The sequence below is a fragment of the Hesperophylax consimilis genome, chromosome 2 (genome assembly GCF_061612785.1).
Source record: "Hesperophylax consimilis isolate HC1 chromosome 2, BYU_Hcon_1.0, whole genome shotgun sequence".
Classification (NCBI taxonomy): Eukaryota; Metazoa; Arthropoda; class Insecta; order Trichoptera; family Limnephilidae; genus Hesperophylax; species Hesperophylax consimilis.
Genome location: NC_142837.1, coordinates 44,561,646 through 44,586,396, shown reverse-complemented (window position 1 = coordinate 44,586,396; position 24,751 = coordinate 44,561,646). Strand labels below are relative to the sequence as shown.

General features: G+C 34.7%; 1 protein-coding gene across 32 annotated transcripts in view; it reads right to left on the bottom strand.

Moving 5' to 3' along the window:
• The window catches only part of para (sodium voltage-gated channel paralytic), a 78,664-nt gene that overhangs the window by 11,662 nt on the left and 42,251 nt on the right, over positions 1-24,751 (bottom strand). For 6 of the 32 annotated variants that reach the window (XM_089643025.1, XM_089643064.1, XM_089643146.1 and 3 more), the window contains 12 exons: positions 23,630-23,735; positions 21,963-22,031; positions 16,112-16,389; positions 14,833-15,006; positions 11,354-11,516; positions 10,466-10,653; positions 9,916-10,120; positions 4,850-5,014; positions 3,770-3,894; positions 3,442-3,595; positions 2,474-2,742; positions 1,735-1,908 (listed from right to left, as the gene is read on the bottom strand). In XM_089643025.1, the coding sequence (XP_089499151.1) occupies positions 1,735-1,908; positions 2,474-2,742; positions 3,442-3,595; positions 3,770-3,894; positions 4,850-5,014; positions 9,916-10,120; positions 10,466-10,653; positions 11,354-11,516; positions 14,833-15,006; positions 16,112-16,389; positions 21,963-22,031; positions 23,630-23,735 (2,070 nt within the window). Of the gene's footprint in view, positions 1-902; positions 1,026-1,734; positions 1,909-2,473; positions 2,743-3,441; positions 3,596-3,769; positions 3,895-4,849; positions 5,015-9,915; positions 10,121-10,465; positions 10,654-11,353; positions 11,517-14,832; positions 15,007-16,111; positions 16,390-21,962; positions 22,032-23,629; positions 23,736-24,751 lie in introns of all 32 variants that reach the window. The other 26 variants (XM_089643071.1, XM_089643122.1, XM_089643175.1 and 23 more) reach the window with 10 other exon arrangements.

Below are 24,751 nucleotides of genomic sequence, written 5' to 3'. Positions count from 1 at the left end.
GTTAATTGGTGAAGGAAAACCTAAAGTGTCCGTTTCAATTATGTTACGAGCCAATCAATGTTAAACGTACTTCAGTACGAGCTTCATATCTATTTACCTGAAAGCCGAATGATTCATAGATGATAGGAGGAAAGAGTGAAGATGATTAAAGTATAATATATGATGAAAGGATGTCAAGAGATGAACAGAAATAAACCAACAACATAGAAGCTTCAGTAGTCCTAGTATTGACCATTGACCATCTCAGTACTAAGATACAGACATAAGCACACACCTTGTCCACTGTCCAGTGCACAGGTCACATGTCACAGGTGGTGTACCTATTGCTTAGATACATTTAACGAATGTGCGATACACATAGAACATCAATGAGCTCTCAATGTATCATTTTTAAAAAGGTCACTGAAAACTAAATGCAAAAATCTGTTCAACTTTTTGAAAGTTAACAGGCTAAAAATATTTGAAAATGAGTCGTTTTAAAAATGTTACATGATTGAAAATGAGTGATTAAAAAGTAAGAAATGAGAAGAAGAGTGCAAAATATGTCCGGTTAGAAGGAGAGAGCGATAGAATAGACAATTGGTTATATGTATTAGAGCACACGCACACACACTGACACACAACACGTAAGAAAAGAATAGCTTCGTCTGAGACAACATACAAACATAGGGAGGCTTGTATATCAAACGGAATCAACTAAGCCAATGGTCGTGGGATTCCACGCAGATGGGAATTTGGTCTGATCCTCGATGGTTTGATAGAGAAGCCCAAAGCAAAGCACTCAATGAAGCGGTAGTATATATATGGGCAGTCGGAATACACAGATCATCGCAGCAAGTTAATGGGGTTAGTTGGATAGTCGGTAAGTTGGTCGCCCTGAGGGGTCTGCACGCTTCACTCACTCGCATGCCCTCCCAGCGGGACACGGCGCGGAGGGGTCTCAGGGCGCGAAGAGTTCGCATGGAACGGAACGCCGGAATGTCATCCGCACCCGTCCACACGGCTGCCAGGTTTATCAGAGACAACTACATCCGCAAACCAGCCGGTTAATTCAGGTAATAGATTCATCATTCCAAGTCATCAAAACACATTTCCTTAACATTATCACACATCTAGAATACTTTGCAGAACGCAAAGTACTTGTTGCTATTTATTTTTTTCTATTATATGCCATCTGTTGATGGTTCTTATAAGTTTAACTGATTTTCATATTCAAACAAGCACTTCAGTTCTGCTATAGAAAACTGATTGTAAATTTGAATTCCTTGTACGTAAATCATTAGAATTTCAAATTGCAAATCAGAGCTATCCATTGTATTATTCAGAAGTAAGGTACCTACTTCATATTCATTATTACATAATTAAAAGGTTTTTTTAAATACCGGATGTTGAAACAAAATGTATTAAATATCAGATCAAAGATATTATGACACATGAAAAAAATGTTACTAGCACAACAGGAGCTTCCACTATCTGGTCTTCCAATCTAACCATTGAGCTATGGCGACAACCTTCAGACCTGATATGTTCTTCAAATACAGATTTTAAGTTTGATCCGTTGAGGGTATGCAAATAAATTATGAAAGACATTATTCAAAGTTAATCTTTGAAGAATAGTTGAAGTATTTCAACAATGTTTTTTATTACAGAAAATAGTTAACTAGTTCTGAAATTTGGTAAAATTATTTCTTTTTATAAACATTTCTAGGTTATTAAGTGAAATGTCTTTCATACCATGACAATGACGAAGTCGAGCCAACACCAGGCGTTGGTGAAGTACACCTTGAAGCCGAGGGCCAACCACTTGATCAACATCTCCAGGAAGAAGATGACAGTGAAGATTCGGTCCATATAGTAGAGGACATCTTGAAGAATGGGTCTCTGGGGAAGGTGGACATCTTCAAGAGCCTGGAATAGATGATACATTTCAATTAATTCATAGAATGTTAAATACCTATTGTGAGTAAATCAATCTGCTCAATGGTACCAAACTAGTGATGGAATATTATAGGTACCACTGAATAGATGATAATGTCTCTTCAGCGGTACCTACCTCACTAAGATTCTGACCATTGTTCCTTTTTTACATGTTGCAACATTCTCCCCCTTAGTTTGTATTTTCCTCCACAGGTGTGCTATTCTTAAAATTTTCTTCAAGCCACCTTTAGTACATAATTTTACAAATTTTGTGACATTTTGAACTTTTTAAACTGCTATTATTTATTAAACTATTCAATAGAAATTTTATCATTTTGAACTTCGTATCCTCAACAAAATGAAGTAGGTAAATGTCCAAGGAGATTTAGTTAAGAAGACAGCATGGAGACAGCTCTCCCAACTGGCATGACCAATGACAGGATGTTCCTGCAGATCAGAAACCTGAACAATCTATGTTGCCACTGAAACTTAAAAAACTAAAAAGAACTTAATCGATACTAATTATTAAGAAAAGTGAAGTTTAAGTGTATCATACCAAAGCCAAACTGCTGAGTAAGATCATAGTGATGACAGCCGTCTCAAAGTACTTGTTCTCGATGAGCTGGAAGGTCTTAAGTCTGAGGTTGGCCCAGCCCTGCCAGAAGGGCGCATCATCGTCTCCCGCCAGGAACGGGAAGCGGAGATAGCACGGCTCCGGGAAGCAGTCGGCTGGTGAGTCCTCGATGACCTCATCGTCATTGGCGGCCACTACTACAGGCCGAATGCCGTCCAGGCCACCGTCTTCTGCCCCGTCTTCTTCTAGATCTGGAATCAATTTAACTCCAAATCATTTATCCTCAAAAAATGAATATCTTAATCTTATGTTTAATTCTTGAATCATAGAAATGTGATCATACGACATCTTGTATTTTAATGTTTATGTTGAGAGGGACAATAAAAAATGTATGTGATCTAAGGTTCCCACTTCTAGACCACAGAAAATACATTCTGGGGGCCTACTCTGTATCTTTCGAATCTTTCCTGCCGCCGGTTTAGCCACTTCACAAACCCGAAATTAACCCTTCCCTTACGGTGTTCAAAAATTCCTCGTCCTCCGGTGCTATACACTAGGTAAATATTTATATATTGTTATTATTTAATGCAATACAAAAATGTATTACATTATTGTTCACTCAGTTGATAGCACCGACAAGGAAAGGTTAAACCACTAACTTACTGGTTTGTTAACCCGAAAGATATAGAGTAGGCCCCCTGGTGAGTTAAGCACATGCATTTTAAAAAGGTGAGAAAGAATGGAACAATGTCCAATTCTCATTTGAATATTCAATAGAGGCATAGCAGGATTGACTAGAAATATGCCTAAACATTGCGGGATCTATCTTTGAGGATGGAAAAAATGTCAAATACAGGAATGTGGTGTATGACAGTTATAATAGGGTTGGATGCTCCTTGTTTTCCAAAGAAATTTAAGTTGAAAGTAGAGTGGAGGTCCATATAACTTACCATCTTCTAATCCAAGATCTTCTTTACTGGCATCTCTCTTCTCTTCTCCGTCCATTGTTTCCGCTGAACCTTTGTGACTCTCGTCTTTGAACGGCCGATTTTTATGGCTGCCGTAAGACTTTTGACTAATTGTATCGTCATCCTGCAATTTTAACTAAACAATTAATTCAAACTTATCAAGAACTGACGCCATTAATTGGCATTGGACAAAAGAAGCTTAAATGGAGAAGCAGAGACAGTAAAAATGTCCATTGGGTATGGGCAATTTAGATAAGTATTGAATAAATTGGGCGAGTGTTTCGTATTGTATGTGAGAAGTATGACATACCTGTAAGGGAAGACCTCGGTGATTCATAAGTTCATGCTCTAACCTATTGTCTTGGTGGTTGCCACTAATGGCATTAATATTATTCATTAACATCTTTCCTTTCTTCATCTTGTTGTTCAAATCACCTGGAATCAAATATCATAAACTATATTAATAAAAACAATCATGAGAGTAAACAAGAAATCTTAACTAAATTATTTTGTTTCGATCTGTAAAGAACTGTCTGTAGTTCATAAGTCACTGATATTCTTGGTGCAACTCTAAGTGACCATATCAGGCAAGGGGGCTCCATTGAAGGCAAAGCCAAGTTAGAAGCTAGCCTGTAGGGACTTTAATAGTACAATACTGCTAACCCTGTACAATTCGCAAATGTGCACCACTGTTGAATTCCGCATCCACCTCTAGTCTAGAGCCCCAAAATACTTGAATAAACCCTTGCAGAAACGGGCAGTCTGTTTGGAAGATTTCCCTATCTAACCAATGGATTGCAATCTTTAGTGTCAGGTGAGAATGCTGTCCATGTTCTACCGGTAATTTGTACCCAAAATTTGTATACAGTTGACATTAGTCACACGAGAATGGGTCGTTTCTATGACTCGGCTGTGGAACGATTTACTGGCTTCTGTGTTTCCTTCCTCCTACAACATGGATTTTTTCAAGACCCGAGTTCACTGTTCACTCCTTCATCTATTAAAAAAAAACTCTACACAGCATCTTCAAAGATGACATGACTTCCTTGAGTCCTCCTGTATGGAGTTGTTGAAAGCAAAAATAAATTCTGGTCACAGTCAGATGTACCTATAAGAATTTACATTACAGTTACGATTTTGACTTCTTTGAACTGGACTACTGTTAATTGGCAGTATAGCAATCAGACCCTAGCGGAAGAAAGTCAGTTATAGCGACAATACTTTTAATACACGACTGCATAAATGAATTAATTAACATTATTAATAAACAATTACAATAATAGGACAGGACAGAATAAGTGATAAAGACGATATAACATATAAACGGTGAGTGGGTGCGGTGCTTCCTAAAAACCCAGCACAAAGCAAAGAAGAGGTTGTTGGAAATTACCGTGGATGGTGAACTCCATGCCGTCTCCGATGGCCACCTCGAGCTGGTCCTTGTGCTTCTTGTCGCGGTAGATGACGGCGTCGTCCAGGTCACCGCCCATCTCCATCTCGCCGTCCACCCCGCGCTCTGCGGAAACACAGCGGCCACATAGCGCGGCCTTTAGACCTGGGCCGCGCCGGGAACAAAGGAATCACGCCACAACACCGCCGTCTTAGAATTTACACCGATTTTTTTGGAGACAACGAAACGAGGGGCAGAACGAATTTTAAGGTTTTACTTGCATTTTAGCTGCGTTGATGAATTTCTTTAAATTGTGCCTTAATTTATTGGCAAATACATTGATTTAATATACTTTGCATCAATATACATCTTTCTTAGATTCCCAACTTTATTAGCTTAGAAAAAAAAAGTATTTTGCTTTTTTTTTTAATATTTTACGCTTGGGTTAAAAAACATGATGCAGTTATTTACATGGCAATAATGACTTTAAAGGTAGAGCCAAGTTGTTTCATCCATAGTATCATACTAATTTCAGTTGTCTGTGCTTTCCCATAAAATATGGTTCAATGAATTCAAATTTGTGTCATTTTCAAAATTCGAACTGATTTAAAGGATTCATACAAGTGATAATGTAGGTACCAACCTATTATACAGTATTCTTCCTCTTTTATTATTTTTTTTTCAAAATTGTAATTAAAATATGCTGTGATTTTTCACGGTTCTGCGCTAGTGTATTAATAAAACCGTGGCTTAGCTAAAATATCAAATTTTCCCAGATACACCAAAAATTTGTAACGTAAAACTTTCTAAAGGGTTAAATTGATAGAATGGAATTAAAAATATCAAGTTTTTGCTAAATACATATTTACATAACTTGAGCTCTAAACAGCATATAAAACAACAGGGCCTTCACGTTCGCTACCGGAAGCTTATTTTACCATTAAAATTACATACAAATGGTCCACCCATGGGAGAGATTGGCACTGTACCGGTTATGAATTTAAAGTAATGATTTTATAAGCGTTTTATTAATGAAACTCGGTATGATAATCGATGTCGTTGATTGCAATAAAAACATTAACGTTTTCCTCGGAGATAGGTACTAACTTATTAGTATTTTTACTCTGATTAGGGTGAAAAAGAAATGAAAAGCTTAAAACCTCTCGTCCATGGCTTCGTCCAGCGTCGTGGCCTCTCCATGATTTAACTAGCGTTCGCAATTAACCTTAAAATTCGTGCATGACCTCCTTTATAATATTTTTACAACACGAACTAACAATTATAATTTACATAACATGAACCAACGGTAACAGTAACACACGTGCACAATCAACGGGGTGTTACACAACAAGTTACAGAAACAGAATAGTACAGTCACGGGGTCAACTAAACAAACAACAATCAAACGGGAGGGAGCGTGATTTCACTTTATACACAACAGAAGTACAACAGAAAATAATCAACAACATCTATCAACAATATACCCTCCCTCAGATGAACATAGTGGAATCCAAAAGATCAGAAATGATCAAACAACAAGCAATATAGTTGCTAAACTAGATATGATTTAGTGTGATTTTCCCGGTCTTAAGTATTAACGTCATTAATTTTTGTGTTATTATGCCGCATTGCGATTCCTCCACCTTTAGCCAAAGTTGTTAACAGCCTTACAGTGTCTATCATCAGAGCAGATATATAGACTATGGAAAAGTGGGTGTTTATGTATATAGAAGTGATATTTCAGTATAAAAATAAAGTGAAATGAATGTGATTTTCAGCGTTTAGTTTTGTTTACGTGGATTTAAATTATCTCGGTAATGCAATTGCTCAATGCGATGCGGGTTTCAGAAACAAATTCAAAGTAATGGCTGGTTTCATTTAAGTGCTCACTGCCGAATTGTCCGGATGGCCGAGTTTACGCTATTGAAAGTGTTCCGAGATACATTTTGGAGATGGTCCATTCTGTCTGGCCTATATACAACTTATCACATCTAGGTTTATTAAGAGCGTTATTAACTTTAGAACTGGATTTTAACTAAGCTTAAAATTGATTTATATATCTAATGATAAAATATGTTAAAGAGGTAAAATTATGGCTGAATGACGCAGATATTGAAACGCTTTTTCTATAAATTTATCTATCCTTTCTACAACTCACTTGCTGTAACTTTCTAACCTGTAGTACATTATGTTTTCTCTTTACTTTTTATAATAACTAAAAACAAAAAACTTTTTCTACTTATGTATTTTATACTTTAGGCACTTGGAAATATAGTAATCATTTTTATACTACCCACACTCAGGCAGTGCCTTAGTGGGTTTTCATTTCTTGTTTATACTATTTTTTATTATTTAATATGTGTAAAGAAATGAGAATAAAGAAAGTTTAAAAAAATATCCAAATATCATGAACATCAATTGGACAGGTTTGCATTGTTTTTTTGTTGTTGATAGCAAAATATATTGTTCCGTTGTGTGAGCAGTCGCTCGGTTAACGAAAGAGCGTTCTGGCAAAACTTGGGTTGATTTTAGATGAATACGGATTGTAGATTATGAGATTCAAATTATATATAGCCTGTTAGTACTTAAAATTGGATTCATTATATGTACAAATGAAAGACAGTTTAAACAATGAATAAGAATTTACATTATATTAGATGGTTAAGAATTAGTTGAAGTCCCAAGAATGATAAAAAATATTTAGGGAGTTATTTACTATCAGGGTTTTAATATTACATATATCTAAATGTGTTTGTATCACTTTTGTGCTTCAACAAAGTCATAATCATTATTATTTAGGTTACGGTTATTTTTTATGCATATTTGTTAAATTTCCTACTTTTAGGATTTTGTACTGAAAAATTAAAAAATAACTAGAAAAAATTAAATACAGGATTAATTTTTTTTTCGCATGCTAATTTTTTTAAATATATAGTTTGAAATCTGTTTTTTAATGGAAATCTTGTAAATTAACACCAATGAATCTATCAATGTATATAGTACCCCAATTTTAATGATATGTTTATTGAAAATAGATTATAAAAAAAAAAAAATTAAAAGGTGTTTTGTGTCAAATTTTTAAATCAAATATTTTCATCTTCTCGTGTTAGGTTTTATTTTTAAATTTTCATTTCTGATCTAGGGCCTTACTAATAAATTTGTTTTAAATTTTACACAACTTATACACAAGCATTAACGCATGGTAAATGGTTGTTCATCAGTTGTGTAAAATTTTAAAGATTATTAGTAAGGTGGTAAGTGTTTAATGTACGTATCTGTAATAAATTTAGTAAATGAATTAAGATTAAATGCGACGTTCGTTATAATCTACGTTTCATAGATGGCGTTAATTTAATTATTTTATTAAATATCCTTTCTTAAAGTTATGCCTTACAATATTAAGACTAATTTATCGAATCACCGATAAACAAAACTCTTCATTTCATATTCCCTATGTACGGGTGCAAATAAATAATTGGTCTCAATACTTTATAGCATGACTTGCAAAAAGCGTATTCAAATAAAATAATTAAATTAACGCCATCTATGAACATGTAGATTATAACGAATGTCGATTCGAGAAACTTATCCAAATTTTCACCCTTTCTTTGAAGACTTGATATTATAGATTAAAAATATTCTTTATACATTTTTAATAGTACAAATAAAAATACATAGATTGAAAAGGAAGGAAATACAAAAGAAGCAAAATAAAATATTATATAGAAAGCGTGCAGTGGGGTCCAATTTCTCTGTGATTGATTCACAAACCTTTTTTAAATCATTAATTTTATACATAAAAAAAATCAAACTTTAATATTTGAATTTTTATATTTCAAAGTTTAAAATCAACCTCAAGGTTACTGAACATTAAAACACCAAGCAATAAACCATTGAAAATGGCAAATTATCAAAAATAAACATTTATGTTCAAAAGTACAAATTGCGGAATAACAATCAAATATTAAAAAAACATAGATTAATTAATATTTCAAACACAGTTGGTTGTCAAACTCAATTCATCAGCACAAAAGTTTATGTAAAAGTGCATGCAGTTCTTATCACGTACGAGTAAGGACGATGTGTAATTTATGTAATAATTATTGGTCTCTCAGATTTCCGAATTTCGAAAATAGGTACAGCAGGTTCTTATGCAATGGTACCTATTGATTATTAGTATGTATTGTACGTAAGTACTGTGTTGCAAGAAAGATAACTATAAAGGATTGGATGCACAGATCAAACAATCGGAGTACTTTTGGGCGCATTTTGGCCAATTTATAAACACCCACGAGCATCCGCTGGCCAAAATGTGGCCGATTTGAAAAGATATTTTAAAACTTTTATTGGAATTATTTCAAAAGTTCCCGCGCTTCGAATCTTATAATAATCACAAAGCTAACTTAGTAGTTTCATACCTAACAGATTATACAGAGGATCGTTCCAGTGGTTAAAAAACGTTAGCTTTTAGATGTAGCCTTGTACGCTGTACATTGCACACCGTTTCCATACAAGCCATCGTATTGTCAATTTCCTTAGGGACCCAAAGATACGTATATGGCTACAAATGATACCATCTTTTTTTGATGATACATGTGTAAAACGATATTATTTATGTGGACGAGCCAACCTTTTAAACTAACTTTATTTAAATGAATTAGTATCGATTAACTTCCAGTGTTTCCGAATAAGTAAATGAGTTCAAGCGCTTTGCACGTATAGACATGAAAATGTCAAGATGTTGTTAGTATAGTTTTGCTGTATATTCATTGTTTTGTTTATCATTTGTTTAAAATGATATTTAAGTTTGCTACAGTGAAGGAAGTAGCATTCTTATGAGTACTTATAATGCATTACAATGAAAGATGCATCATAAGATTTATGTACCTAGTTGTAAAGTATTTCAAGTACATTCTGTATTTACCTGGACCAAGCTGAAACTCCTGTTCTAGTAAACCAGTGTTTAATAAAATCAACAGTGTGAACGCGCGTGTCGAACAAAAAATCAAAGCTATCGTCTAGTTGTGATGAGTATGAACCTTGTTTCCAACTGTAGCACGGCTCACCTGGGGCATGGTCAGCGATCTGGCTCGTCAGCTTGTTCTTGAGGAACTTGAAGACGGCCGCCACGCCTCTCTTAACCCAGGCGTTGAAGCGCGAGATGCGGTTGAAGGCCTCCGCAATCTTGTTGGTCTCCTGGTCGGCCGTAGGCGCTGACAGACTCGAAGAGCCGAAATTGGACAGCAACAAAGCCAAGAAGAGGTTAAGAACCTAAAAATGTCAGTTTTTTCATGAACTTAATCTTTTAGTGCTATTCCTTTTTATTATTTTACTAAAACAGTTCGGTGCATTCAGTAAAATTTCGAATCATAAAATGGGTTGCAAGGGTCTGTAGAAGCAGCCATCTTGATTTTGAAGATTTTATAAAATAATAAAATATTTTTTTGTTCCAGATAATCAAACTCAGAGTTCAAATATTGCAGAAATAATACGATTTTATTGTAAAAATGTTAATACATTTCCATAAAAATAAGGCAAGGTCTAGACCTGACTCTTGAGGCATGCCAGATGCAGCATATACAAATAACATTGGTATTCACAGAAAGTGATACGTACCACCAAATTGCCAATGACCACAGTGGCCAAGAAGAAGGGTATACAGGAAGGGTCTCCCACCAGCATGCAGTCCCACATGGACTCTATCCACTCCCCGCAGAGCACCCGGAACACTATCATAAAGCTGTGCATGAAGTCCGTAAAGTTCCACCGAGGCATTTCCCCGTCAGGAAACCGGTCCACGTTATCTGGCAAGTAAACATGTTCAGTAAATTTCGCACAATTCAGAAAGTCATTTTTTAAATCAATAAAGTTTACAAAAACAATAAGTTCAGTGATCAATAGATTGATTTTGGATAATTTTAGTTTAATTGGTTGATTTTAAAAGGCTACACATTATTTATACTTCCGATATATCTTTTAAATAAAGTCGATGTCTTTTCATGGTTCTGTTATGTTGTATTAATTCCACCAATCTGAGAAATCTTTAACATTCTGTTCTATGGGACATCTAAATGTGGTGTTATTTGTAACATATTAGACATTCCTAAACAGGAATAACTTTTATTTTTAGTTCTTGAGATCAATTACTCCACAAAAAACTTGATTCCAATATTAAGTAGTTTTTGTAGAATATTATAAAAGAGAAAAAGATACCTGCTTATAAAAAACCTTGGACAAAATATAATTAATTTCCAATTCAAAGTATAAACAAGGCAGGATCTAGACCTGACCCTTGAGGTACGCTAGATGCAGTGTATTCACACTTATTAAACTTGTATTCACAGAAAGTGAAACGCTCCACCAAATTGAATATTAAATGGATATATGTCCTCCAAGATAATAATAGAAGAAATATGGAAATCGTGAGAGAAAAAAGTCGAAGAAATAAGTGAAAAAGAGATAAGACACATTACCTGATGAAAGTAGATTGGTTCAGATACTTACCGACGTAGTTTTTGCCGAACAGTTGCATCCCCATCACGGCGAAGATGAAGATGATAATACACAACACGAAGGTCAGGTTACCCAGCGCACCCATCGTCCGACCCATGATGGATATAAGCAAGTTCAGAGTGGGCCAGGATTTTGCCAATTTGAATACTCGAAGCTGCAAAAGCAAGATTACTTTGTGCTGTAGACCAATGGCAAAAGATCATCAAAGATTGATCAAACTTATATATAAAGGTGGTATAAGCGGCGACCTTTTAATGAAAATACTGTTTACATTAGTGAGGAAGACAATATCAAGAATCAGTGGATGAATTTTGATGATTTGTTTATCTGTTTTTGTTTTAAAACTGTGTCAATATTTTTGGGTGATTGTGAATTGATAGTGTCTGACTCGGAAAGGCGTAGAAGGCAGTGTGTTACCTGTTTGATTTTTCCGTCTGCATTAATAATCTTGCTTGATTTATTCACTTACTAAACAAGCGAATTTAAGCAAGAATAAGAGAAAAGTGAAAAAGTCGTCAATTTGGCATTCAATAGTTAAAAGGACACACTCAACAACAAGAGTTTTTTCCGGAAATTGTTTTAATTTTTCTTGCCAAAATGATGGATTTTCTGGCAGGGGTTTCATTAATAATTTGCTTCAATATAAGTGATGAATGGGGAACTGTTCAATGCCATTTCTAACTGAGTAATGTGCGTGTAGAGTATAAGTCATTACCTACCAAATGCTTGTATAATGCAGATGAGAAAATTTTAAGGGGAATATTGGAAACCAATAAGCAAGAATGCCTTGCTTTAAACACCAAATTTAGTTTAACTGTTGACTGGTTTCCGAAGAACCTTTCCTTCATCTTGACATTCGATTTATTGTGTAACTTCCCACTCTAAAACGACTACTTTTAAGTATTATCGATTTAACTTTTGTACGGTTACTCGTCCAGAAATCAGTCGACAGTTTAAACAAGAGGTAAAACAAAGCCTTGTTCAATTGTAATTATAGGAAGTCAAAATGTAACCGCCCTTTACAATAATTGAACCATGTTGTCTGATTTTTCCCATTAAAATTATCCGCAAGAACCTTCAGCCCAAAGGAATTTGTTGGATAAATAAATATATTGGTGTGAAAAGCTTATAAATACATAATAAAAGTGTTGATAATTCTGGCAATATTCGCATCCCACCTTATTTTAAAAATATGTATAACATAATACTATAGCACCAAACTGGCAATCCCTGAAAAAAAATCCTGCAGGAAGTTTATTTAAATCGGTAATCAGCATAAAAGCAAGCCTCAATGACAACAGAATTGAAAAGGCATAGAGAGAAAGAAGTAAGACTTGTTGATGACAGGGACAGCAGCGGGAGTGGTCACACCTGCGTAATTCTTGCCAAAGAGCTGCATGCCCATGACGGCGAATATGAATATGATAATACAAAGGACGATGGTGAGGTTGCCCAGAGCGCCCACGGTGCGGCCCATGATGGAGATCAGCAGGTTGAGCGTGGGCCAGGACTTGGCCAGCTTGAACACGCGCAACTGCAAACACATGCACCCGTGTCAAATCTTCCCCTCAATTACATCAACTTCTCTGCTTTCTCGCTTAACACATTTCGGCCGGGTATTTTTTGCACTGGCGCTACCCTGACTTCGGGCGAAAATATTTTAATAAAAATTTCTACGTAGTAACTCAGCATACCCAAGCTATAAAAGTACTAAACGAAAATCAAATATTATTTGAAATGCAACTCAATTAATCTTGTAAAATGTTTATTACAGTCCGCCTATCGGTATTTGCTCATACTTGCTTTCTTTAAATACACCCGACATCTCTCGCTCGCTTGCATATAGGAGTTAAGTGGGTGAACAATTTTTGACACATTATGACAATTTTGCAAAACGTCTTGAAAAATCGCTAATATGCAAAATTTATATAGAACCTAAAAATATGGGATGGACAGTGAAATCTAGATGGATTCATTGGCTGTAAGCAGTTCATACATTTCTCTATTAATATTTTAAGAAAACCGGACACCCATCGCTCGAGTGGATATGTATATGAATATTTTTATATGAATAATATCGAAATTTGTAGAAAATCTATAGTAATGCATAAATAATCCTTTTTTTCATCAAAATCACATAGCTATGCGAACAGCGTTTGGTCTACGTTATTTTATAGAAACAAATTCAATTTTTTTTAGATATAAGCAATAATTGTTAGCCTGAAACACACTTACAAATTGAAAAAATCTTTCGAGAAAAAACAAGTGCCGCCGACCGGAATTGAACCTGCACCTTTTTCATTGACGGTCAGCTGCTTTATCATTGGGCTACGTCGGCTTATTCTAAAGCCAATTTAAAAACCTGTTTAAAGTATGTACTACCAATGGTACGATGTTGACTGACTTTTATTTTTAATGTAATTGCAAGCTACGTACATATTAATACGTTATTTGTTTGTTGGCACAACAAGATCTAGGAGTTACCATATCAGGATACTTGAAATGAAAAGAACTTAACAGGACAGGTAATATGAAGATAGACCTGAGGAACTAAGATCACCAACGTTAAAAGAACCAAGAGATTGAGACAAAATTTTACAGTAAAGTTGCCCTGGCATTCAAAAAATCTTCACCATCAACAAAAATATAAATCTCCAGAGACACTAAAAGAAAACAACACCTTTTGCATCCAGTCCGAGGAAACACTTATTTGCAAATAAAGTAGTGGAAGTATGAAACAAACATCCACAACATGTCATCGATGATACTAATATAAAAAAATTCAAGCTTGAATGGATTCTTATTTGGAGAGACGAATGAATTATCTTTTTATAAAACTCTATTACTTTTAAACTTATTGAGCACATCAGCAGAATGCTGCCTGCTCAAAATAATAGCAGTCTTTGATGTAAATTTTCCATAGAAACTATTCCGTACCAACCTCCTAAGGAGATATTTAGTGATTTATTTAAAAACAATGGTAATATGTATAATTTTTTTCGTAAAGTCAAATGAAGAAAGTCGCTATGCACGGAGAAAAATGATTGTTGCCGATTTATTAAAATCCGGCCAAGAACGGAATTGCAGGCCATTTCTTGTTAAACTTTTAGTACATTCTTTATATATCGGAACACATGTTCATGTCCTGCATTTGTCCTGATAATATACAATGACGAAATGCGAAAATTTTAGAATTTTTATGAACACATGTTCCGACATTGCGATAACAAATTCGTGTTTTACTGATAGTTTATTAGGAAACCAATCAATTCATTCGCTAAAGGCCTGAAATCCCGTTCTTAACCGGATTACAAAAAAATTTAAGAGATTCTTAAAAATTTAGCAATTTTTTATTTCAGTAAGTTATCTCCGTGTGCTGAAAAGAAAACACCCAAATATCAAATTTCATAAATGACCAAATTCAGTCGTTATGATGAAATCCATGTACTTTTAGGAATAATCAAACTTACCAATCGGAACGATCTCAACACGGACAATCCTTGAACTCCCTCCAGACCGAGCTCAAGGAGTGATAAGGCCACAATGATGAAGTCGAAGATGTTCCAGCCCTCTTGGAAGTAGTACTTGGGACTCATGGCTATCAGTTTCATAGTCGCTTCAATCGCAAAGGTTGCCGTGAAGAACTGAAAGAGACAGTTAATATTTCCATATTTGACTTGAACTGTGTATCGGTAGCGCCAACATACGGTACAACAATTAGCTTTAGTAAGTTCACTAACTAACCATTTATCATTTCTCCGCAGTGATAGGCAGAGAAGACAGACCGCCAAACAAAAGTTTAAATTTGGATTTACAGAATTCAACACTTCATTTGTATGAAAGCACTATAAAACTCGGTCTTTGTATACACTCCTCGCTTTAGTCACATTCATACATCGAATCATACATACGCTTCTGTTATTCTAACTCTTGACATGACCCAACTCAAGTATTTGGTTTACTTGATCGTGCCATGCCTTCCTCAAGCATCTCTGACTTCATATATTTTCCTTACAATTCTTTTTTAATTCATCCACTCTACATGTCCAAACCATATAAACATCCCTTTCTTAATTTTACTCTCTACGTGTGCATTCTTTGTAGATTTCCACATGGTGATACATGCTTTTAGCACACATTAGCCTTAGGGATCTCATTTCTACAGCATTCAGTCTACTTTTATCCTTCCTCTGCAAGTTCCATGCCTTATTGCCATACATTAGGGTTGGTATAACCTATCTATTTCAACCTAACCCTGCTTAACTTATCTTACCTAACCTAACTTATCCTACTTTAATGCAGTTTCGTGCATTTACCCTCCTTTCAACATCCCTAGCAGTTCTTCCATCTGTGAACATACTTCCCGAATTCATGAACTCATCCACCTGCTCCAATATTCATCATTTACAACTACTATATTGAACACTGTTTTCGTACTCTATATTTCAAACACCATGAATTTAGACTTACTTACGTTCATCATTAAATCATTCTTCTTACATACTTTATTCCCCCTACACACAAGAGACAAGTAAATCTTCCATACTGTTACAGGCAACAAACTTTCAGATTACAGATTACTAATCAGTTTTTCCCGCACTTAATCTCTTTTTAACCTAAGGAACGACAGTTTAATCCAATAAAGATCAGGCTACTTCTGTGAACAACATACCCGGCCAAATTCCATTATCATTTTACCCGTCTCTTTGCCACGCATCACACTTGAAGGGGATAAAATTGGTAACTCACGTAGTTTCCGCTCTTGAGAGCTTTCTCCATGTCCTTGTTCATGTCATGGTGATCGAGCGCCATGAACAGTGTGTTGACAACGATACAGAGCGTGATGAAGAGTTCCACGAAGGGATCGAACACGATGAGAGCCACATACTCTTGAAGCTTCAGCCAGAACCAGCAGCAATCCCACACGCAGAACACATCGATCCCTTTAGTGAATGCTTCCAGGGCCCGGTCCTTGAGCGTGGGTCCATCCTCATCGTCCTCTGTCGGAGGGAAGTAGTATATGGACACTGCCAATTCCCAAGGATTAGTATTGGTTCTTCATACTTTACATTGTTACGAGAGTCTAAAGGAATCAGATACAAGGGGAAAGAGATATCGCTTGGTTTGATGAAAGCCCGCCAAAAAGCTGAAAAAATGTCTCGTTAATGGAATGTTGTTAGTGTTGCTGTAGGTCAAATTTTGGTGAACGTTTTTGATCAAATCCAAAGTTAAAATGTGCCACCCAAAAGAAAGGCAATTATAATTGGTCCTTCAGTAGCTACAATAATTGTCCTAATTAAAATTTTGGTAAACTTGTGAGCAAAAATACTATCGAGTTTAAAAAAGATCAATCACACAGATGGCATTTTAAATGCTAGAAAACTATAAAAAATTATCTTGATGAAATAGTAATTTGTCATTGAAAAAGAAGATAATGTGTACTAATCTAAACAAAACATGAAACAGAAATCATGAGATTGACAAAAAAGATGTAAAATAATTATGTCCCAATGACTGAGTGGTTACAGCTGTTGTTTTTTAATTTTCTGTTTTTTTATTCTATTCGGCCCTGATTAAAATGGCACCTGGCGTTAGGAAAAACCTCAAGGGCGCTGTATTAGATGTTAGGTATTATCACCATATTGGCTCCTTGTCTCCTTGAAGCTTTGACAAGTCGGCGCCCTGAGCGGACTGCTTCAATTGCTTCTGCACAGGACCGGCCCTGGCTCTGTTTCATGTTTCGTCTAGATTAATAAATCTAAGTTATTAAAAACCATTCTAATAAAATTGAATATTCATTTAAACTTTTAGAAAAGAGTCAAAAGGTGTCCCATATAAATTAAAATCGGCTGTGTTTAGCCGAGACACTATCTAGGTTACAAATAAATTCTTTAGACCTTTGTAATCATTCAAAATGACAGCTGCCAAAAATATGGGAAAAATTAGTTGCAAGATAATATTGTTAATTCTGAAATTTGAAATGTGAGATCGACAAAAAATACATATGTAATAATGTTGTCCCGGTTCTTACCAGAGATCCTGGATTCGATTCTCAGTTGAGAATGTTATAATTTTTCTGTGTCTAGTGTAGATTTATTAGTATTATCTACTTCTTCAACGATAAATAATAATTTGTTTTGTAGTATTTTTACTCACAGTCGTTAAAAACATTTGTGCAAAGATAGAAATCCAATAATAATATGTTAGTTGGTTAAAACACACCTAATGCACGTGTCTTAAATCAATTGGACACTCGGACACTATTCAATCTCTGACAATCTACACAAATCTAGTCTTATTCTTTATAATCAAAAGCCAATAATAATAACGAACAAGATCAAATATAACATTACTGGTGCATGCAAAACATTAGAATTTTACCAAAATTCATGTGCAAAATTACAATTTCCTTAAGATCTTACAAAAGCGATAAAATTGATTAAAATCTTTAGCTAAAAGCTGAATTTATGTTTTTTTTAACATTGACTGACCAAGTTGTTAGTTGAATTAACGTAATAACGAAATGTAAATTAAATTATTGACAAAAGATTATAAAAAATTAAACTTTCTGAAAACACAAAATCAATTATTCATGTATATATATATATATATATATGTTATGGTTAAGGTTTTCACGGGTGTAAGATGTAGAATAATGTTCTCGGTTTACCCGCGTAAAGTAGTCCTTAAAAGGACTTTTTAATTTCTGACGTTTCGGACAGATCTCACTGTCCATCTTCAGAGGCCTTATGTCCTGAATTTCGTCTCGAACTGAACGCTTTCGCGTGTCTGTTCGGTCCGGAAGTCAAGATACAAGTGGGTGCTTATCAATTCTTATGTCTAGGACGAAGTATGCGTGTTGATAGTGATTTCCTCTACCGTCAAATCACTATCAACACGCATACTTCGTCCTAGACATAAGAATTGATAAGCACCCACTTGTATCTTGACTTCCGGACCGAACAGACACGCGAAAGCGTTCAGTTTGAGACGAAATTCAGGACATAAGGCCTCTGAAGATGGACAGTGAGATCTGTCCGAAACGTCAGAAATTAAAAAGTCCTTTTAAGGACTACTTTACGCGGGTAAACCGAGAACATTATTCTACATATATATATGTATATATATTGAAAACTGAACAAGAAAACACCAAAAAATGATAATGAATAAAAAAAATCAATTTACAATGATTACAATTATGTTTCAAAAAGTGGTAGCTTACTCGTTTTAAAAGTTTTCTTAATAAACATTTGAAACAAATAACATGTGCACGGTTTTACAGGTATTTCGTTTGGTGTTAGAAAATCTAAGTGATGTGTTTTTTAGATGGATTGGATTTTTAGAACCGGGGAAAGGGTAAACGTAACGTATATAATAATCTAAGCGTTCATAGATGGCGTTAATTTTACGAAAATAAATTTTTGTAAATTATTCATTAAAATATTAAGAAGAATTATTTGTTTGCGCCCGTACATACGCAATATGAATATATAGTTTTGTCTGTACAAAAACTCATTTCTTGCACGAAATTCATAGAATCACCAATGCAATATTGTATTCCATGCCTTTCTTGAAAGAATTAATTTTTTTATACGAACAAAACTATTTATTCATATTTATATTGTGATGTACTGGCGCAAACAAATAATTTGTCTTAATATTTTAAAGCATAACTTGCAAAAAAGAGTATTTTCATAAATTAACGCCATCTATGACCGCATAGTTTAAAATGTATGTTCCGTATAACCTCAACAGTGTACCCTAATATAATGGATTTAATCAAAATAATAATAAAGAGTCAGCAGCTATATTTTTTGGCGCTAGAAATGCCAGTTTAAAACGTATGTCCTAAAATAGGTAACCTTTTTCCTGCCGATTTCGCCACCCTTTGGGGTAAGTGAAATTAATTCGACATGTTGCGCGACACTGTTAATATTTCAGATTATTTTTTCGGAAGTTAGTTAGTAAAATATGCATTTTAAAAATTTCTTTCTAATTATAATGACAATACATATAATAAAAACCAAGCAACTTTTATAATATTACAATATTTGCTAGTGAAAAGCTTCGCAACACAAACAATATACAAAGCAACAAAATACTTCATGCATTAAGGTAAAACAATTTTGTTTAAATGTTGATGTTTTGATATCTGTAATTGTGTAAGCGACAAGAAGTTGGGAATAAGTGAATTATAAAATGAGTTTAACCATTTATCCTCAAAGCACACTATTGTAGCTGTCAATTAGCATGCTTACCAAAAATATTTTATCTTGCAAGGAAAAAACACCCCTAAGAGGTTACAAATCAACTGGGCGTCTTGTAAAGGTCTAGCAGATTCTTCAATAGTTACCAGCCACTAACCCCTTACAAATCTCAAGTACGCCCAACAATTAAATTTGGAAGCCACCTCTGGGCTAGAGCCCCACAATACTTGATAAACCTACATGATTCTGTGACAGGAGGGGGGTTTGTCTGATGGAAAATTTATTGTTAACAGACCCATTGCCATCTCTAATGCAAAGACGCAATAATAATAATGATTGGATTATTTGTATAGTGCCGTTTTCGTGAGAAAATCACCTCAAGGGCGCTTAACAACTTAATTTATGTATTGATCACTTAGATTTATAACTTATTACTTTTGGTTTATAAGTAAGTTTCATAGATATAGACTTATAACTAAGATTAATGTCGAGTGATTTATAACTTTGTGGGCATGCTGAGTCTATTCTACAGGTATTATAATGGAGCCTGCTCTAAGGAGCTAGCAGCATTGATCCCCGATGCACCGGTGCACTTGTGTGAAACTCGACGTACACAAACGGAACACACATTCACAGTTGTTCTAGGCGTCTTGAGAACAAGCCGCTTCTTCGACTAGTTTTAATGTAACGAGCTACCGGCATCTGTTTTTCTTCCTTCATATAATCCCTTCCTACAGCCCCTACCTTGCCCCGCGTCACAAAGCTGCCCAACCGGGTGGTTACATAACTTCCATGCCTTTACACTGTATCGACAGGGGGGCTCTTGTGAGGTGTCACATAAATAAAAAATAAAAGATCTGCTATCTGAAACGCTTTCAGATAGCAGATAAGGTACAACTGAATTCAACTAAAACAATTTTTTCCTTTCTTTTTACATATTGAAATAATATAATTAAAAAAAAATGTTTATTTTGTAAAAAAATATATGAGTAAAATTCTTTTATGTGATCTTTGAATGATGAATACAAATTGTACAATTTTCATGTATACATAATGCAATTTATTATAGGTATTTATTGATAAAGATGATTTTGTGTAAAAACATCTGTGAAAAAATGTGTGCAGACAAATATGAAAAAAAACGTGTTTCACTTGGGTGTTTAAAATAATTATATTTGATAAAATAAATTCATGCAAAAATTGGATGCATTGTTATCAAAAGCGTGACGAAAATGAAAATGCCATGCAATTAGCAATATTAAACTTGTAGAGTAATAATTGTCAATATATATTTTAGCTTTGCAAATTAAATTTCACCATCTGATGAGAGATTCAGATCTCATTCCCCCTGAGAGAAACCAATTTATGAATTAATTGACGAATTTCTGGTAAAGTAACACTTTTTTATCAAACCAATACTAAACAGAAGAACATGGCATTATAAATACACAAACATACACAGGATCTATGTATGCTAATATAATGTTGATGAATTTTGAATAACTATAATGTATTTTATGCAAAAGGTGACAGTGAAATGATATCGAAATTCTATTGAAACCATACACAAAAGAGGCATTTATAATTTCCTTGTTAAAATAGCACTGTAATCAATTGTCTTACTTTATATAATATGCTGTTTGGGAACATCTTTTATTTGAAATAAGAACAAAATCATAATATTGTATTGCGTGAATTGTTTGTTACACATTTATACATAAGTGAAAAACATTCATTTTGTGAGGTTAATTCAATGAAACATATTTTTAATGGAAAATTTAACCACGAGCAATTATTTACATTGGGAATTTTGACCCCAGTAAATTTGAACGCCAATTGTTTTCATTGAATCTACCACATCAACCAATATTACACACAAATAAAAATTTCATGTCCCAAAGCAAAAATATGAAAAAATGTGGCGTATCAGTCAATAAACAAATTAACATAAAATGTTTACTATAGACAAAACAATAATTTATTTATGTAATCGACACACATGACATCTTAAAAAACTATTTCTACAAAATTAATAAAATTTAAACATAAAATTTTACTACACTTTTCTATGGTATTATTATGAAAGAATATGACTAAAGTAACAAGTAATGAAATTGGTCAATGATTTGGGCCTAATATCGGCAAGAGAGTCTAATGACTACGACAAGGCTGACTAGAGTACAGGCTTGAGTCTCATTGCTGTGCCTAAGTAACTTCACTGTTGAAAAAAACAATGAGTATCAACAGCAATCGCCACCATTTGCAAACTGTCGTTTCTCGATGAAACTGACTTGATCACATGATCAAAATCCGTTGCGTACCAATGCCTGCACTGTAGTCGGACTTGCGACTATGATTAATGATATATGAGGTAGGATGAAATGAGTATTTACCTCCTTGGTCGCTGGCTCTGCTCTGCCTACCCGCAGCCTGCTCGATGATGTCGTTGAGCACCATAACATCTGAAACCCAACAACCAACGTTCTCTGTGCGGTGCCCAAATAAATCAACGAACGAACAAACAAACCGAACAAGTAAAAGGATTATCTTATGTGATAAATGAGAACAATATTTTCTTTCCAAAACTTACTAAAGATAGGTGGAATCCCATTATTGTAAGGAATAGGAGAGGGCACCCAAAACAAGACAATCCTAAGGTTCCTTTAAAATCCTCAAGTACTAAGCCAGAATCTAGACGAATCAGTCAACTACTCAATATGGACAGAAACTCACTGAACGAACTAGAAAAACTAGTAACGGGACACTGCCACTTCAGGAGACACATACAGTTTTTGGGAGTGGAAAACACCAATAGATGCAGGATATGTGAAGAGGATGAAGATAATCCAATTCACCTATGGTGCCAATGTCCCGCTCTGATGGGAACAAGGCTAACAACCCTTTTGAACTCTACCAAAGGGATCGATCGGGTTACTGTTAGATGAATGAGGTAAAATGAGAGATAGCTCATGGGAACCATGCAAATAGTCTCTATTTTACTAACAAAAATAACCAAGATGTCATAAGCCAAGAAACTAGAATCGAATATGGACTTTTATTTTGTATGTAAAAATCTGAACTGGGTGACAAGGGTAATTTTGCCAGAAAATTTTCATCCATTTTTGTAATTTTGGTGCATATTATTTCAAACTTGATTTTTCCAATGCAATAATTGCTGGGATTTATTAAAAAATAGATGATTTTCATTGATTGAAAAGAACGTTCATTTTTTTAACTTGAATCTGAAATGGGCAGCGTAATATCCTTGATATTTGTGTATAAGCTCACCCATATATGGAACTAGATATTAGTCTTATTGGGTTACCCATAGGTAGCTGTCGAGAATAATAGGATAATAAATAAGGTGAGAATCTCAAGGTCGGGGTCCAGATTATTCAAACCGCCTGCTAATTAGGACCAGAGCCATTGTCAATCTATTATGATGTTTTATGATTTAATGAGTTTGTGAGAAAACTCCAGAGATATAACAAGCCGTACAAAATTGCGTAAAAGTTTAGAGACAATTTACGTTTTAATTTGCAATTATCAGGGTGTCGATTCTCCAATCCAGGCCGCTCGCAATCGCTGTCGAAATTACGAGTACATACATTGCTCGACAATTATTCTTGAGTCTCGTCGAAGGTACATACTTACATACGCTAAAGGTTAGAAGTTGTTCCACTCGAACAACTAGTGGGTTGAAACACATTGTTCGGATGGATGACTTTTGATGGGATGATCTGGATTTTAATTCATCCTATGATTTTTGTGATAGTTTGAGCTACGCAAAGTACTTGGCTCTAGTATAATTAAATCACAGTGGTTATAGAGATATCCGACAGATGTCGGTAGTATATAGGGGCACCCCTCCATGGTGGATAACAAGGTAAAACTGTGAGGTTTTTCCGTCCTACAAACTCAGTTCCTTATTATAAGAGTATTTAGTCTTATTATAAGTGTTTTGTTGTGAAAGGGGAGTTATTATTTCCACCAAGAATTCGTTCACAACAATTTTGTTTAAAACCATCTGGAATCACTCACGAGAATGGTGACTTCATACCTTTCATGTCGACAACTGTCTGCTGCTGAGGTTGTTCGATGAATGGGTTGTCAGTCGGGTGCTTCAGCACCTTTCCCGCTTCGTCCGTACACTCCGAACTCATCTCCTGGAATTTTACATATATTTGCTAATATTACTTATTACCAGAGATGTGCAAAATGGGTACCCAAAACCATTTGAAATGCAAAATGGAAATGGGTCAAAACTTTTGCATTTGAAAATGCAAAATGGGTTTTAGAAAAGCATTTCAAATGTAAAATGCAAAATACCAATTTTCAAAATGCATTGAAAATGCAAAATGGTTTCTAAGGTCAAACAATTAAAATAATTATAGAATTTTTAAACAATTTTGTCATTTAATAATGGACATCAATGTAGAACAAACATATTACATGATGGTAAATCCAAAAACGCCACGACTACAGATTATGAAACCACAAAAAATTTGCGCGGGACTAATGTTGCCAACGTAAAAACATAGAAACTGCTATCTAACATTTAATATTACAGCGACATGGCCCCATGTTCAGTACCTATTTGAATCAGTATTTTTTTGTAATGGTATCACTCAATTGCCAGGGCTCCTACCGGGGAGCAACTTGACAAATGTAAATTATCTCTCATAGCGAGGTTGAGGACCGACTGATATTTGGGGCTTATGAAAAAAAGATTAGTGGAGATAGTAGGAAGAATGTTGCAAAAAAGCATTTAAAATGGAAAATGCATTGAGAAAAGCATTTAAAATGCAAAATGGTTTTTAGAAAAGCATTTAAAATGCAAAATGGAAAAAAACCCATTTTGCATTTCCATTTGAAATGGATTTATTTGAAATAAAGCACATCTCTGCTTATTACTATGTAGGTATGGTTGACAGCAGTTTTAAACAAAGCTTGATAGAAAATAGGTTATTTGTTCAAAGTAGTACATATTGATTTATCCATGGTTCCCGCTTCATGGCCACAATCAGTGGCGCAGCCAAATCATTCAGGGGGGTTCCTACCCTTGGGGAGAAGGTTTTTGAGACCTCTAGCAACTTATTATCTATATCACATTGCTAAAGATAATGTAATCCATGAGTGCTATTGCATATTTTACATTGAAATATTGAGGACTGAAGGGCGA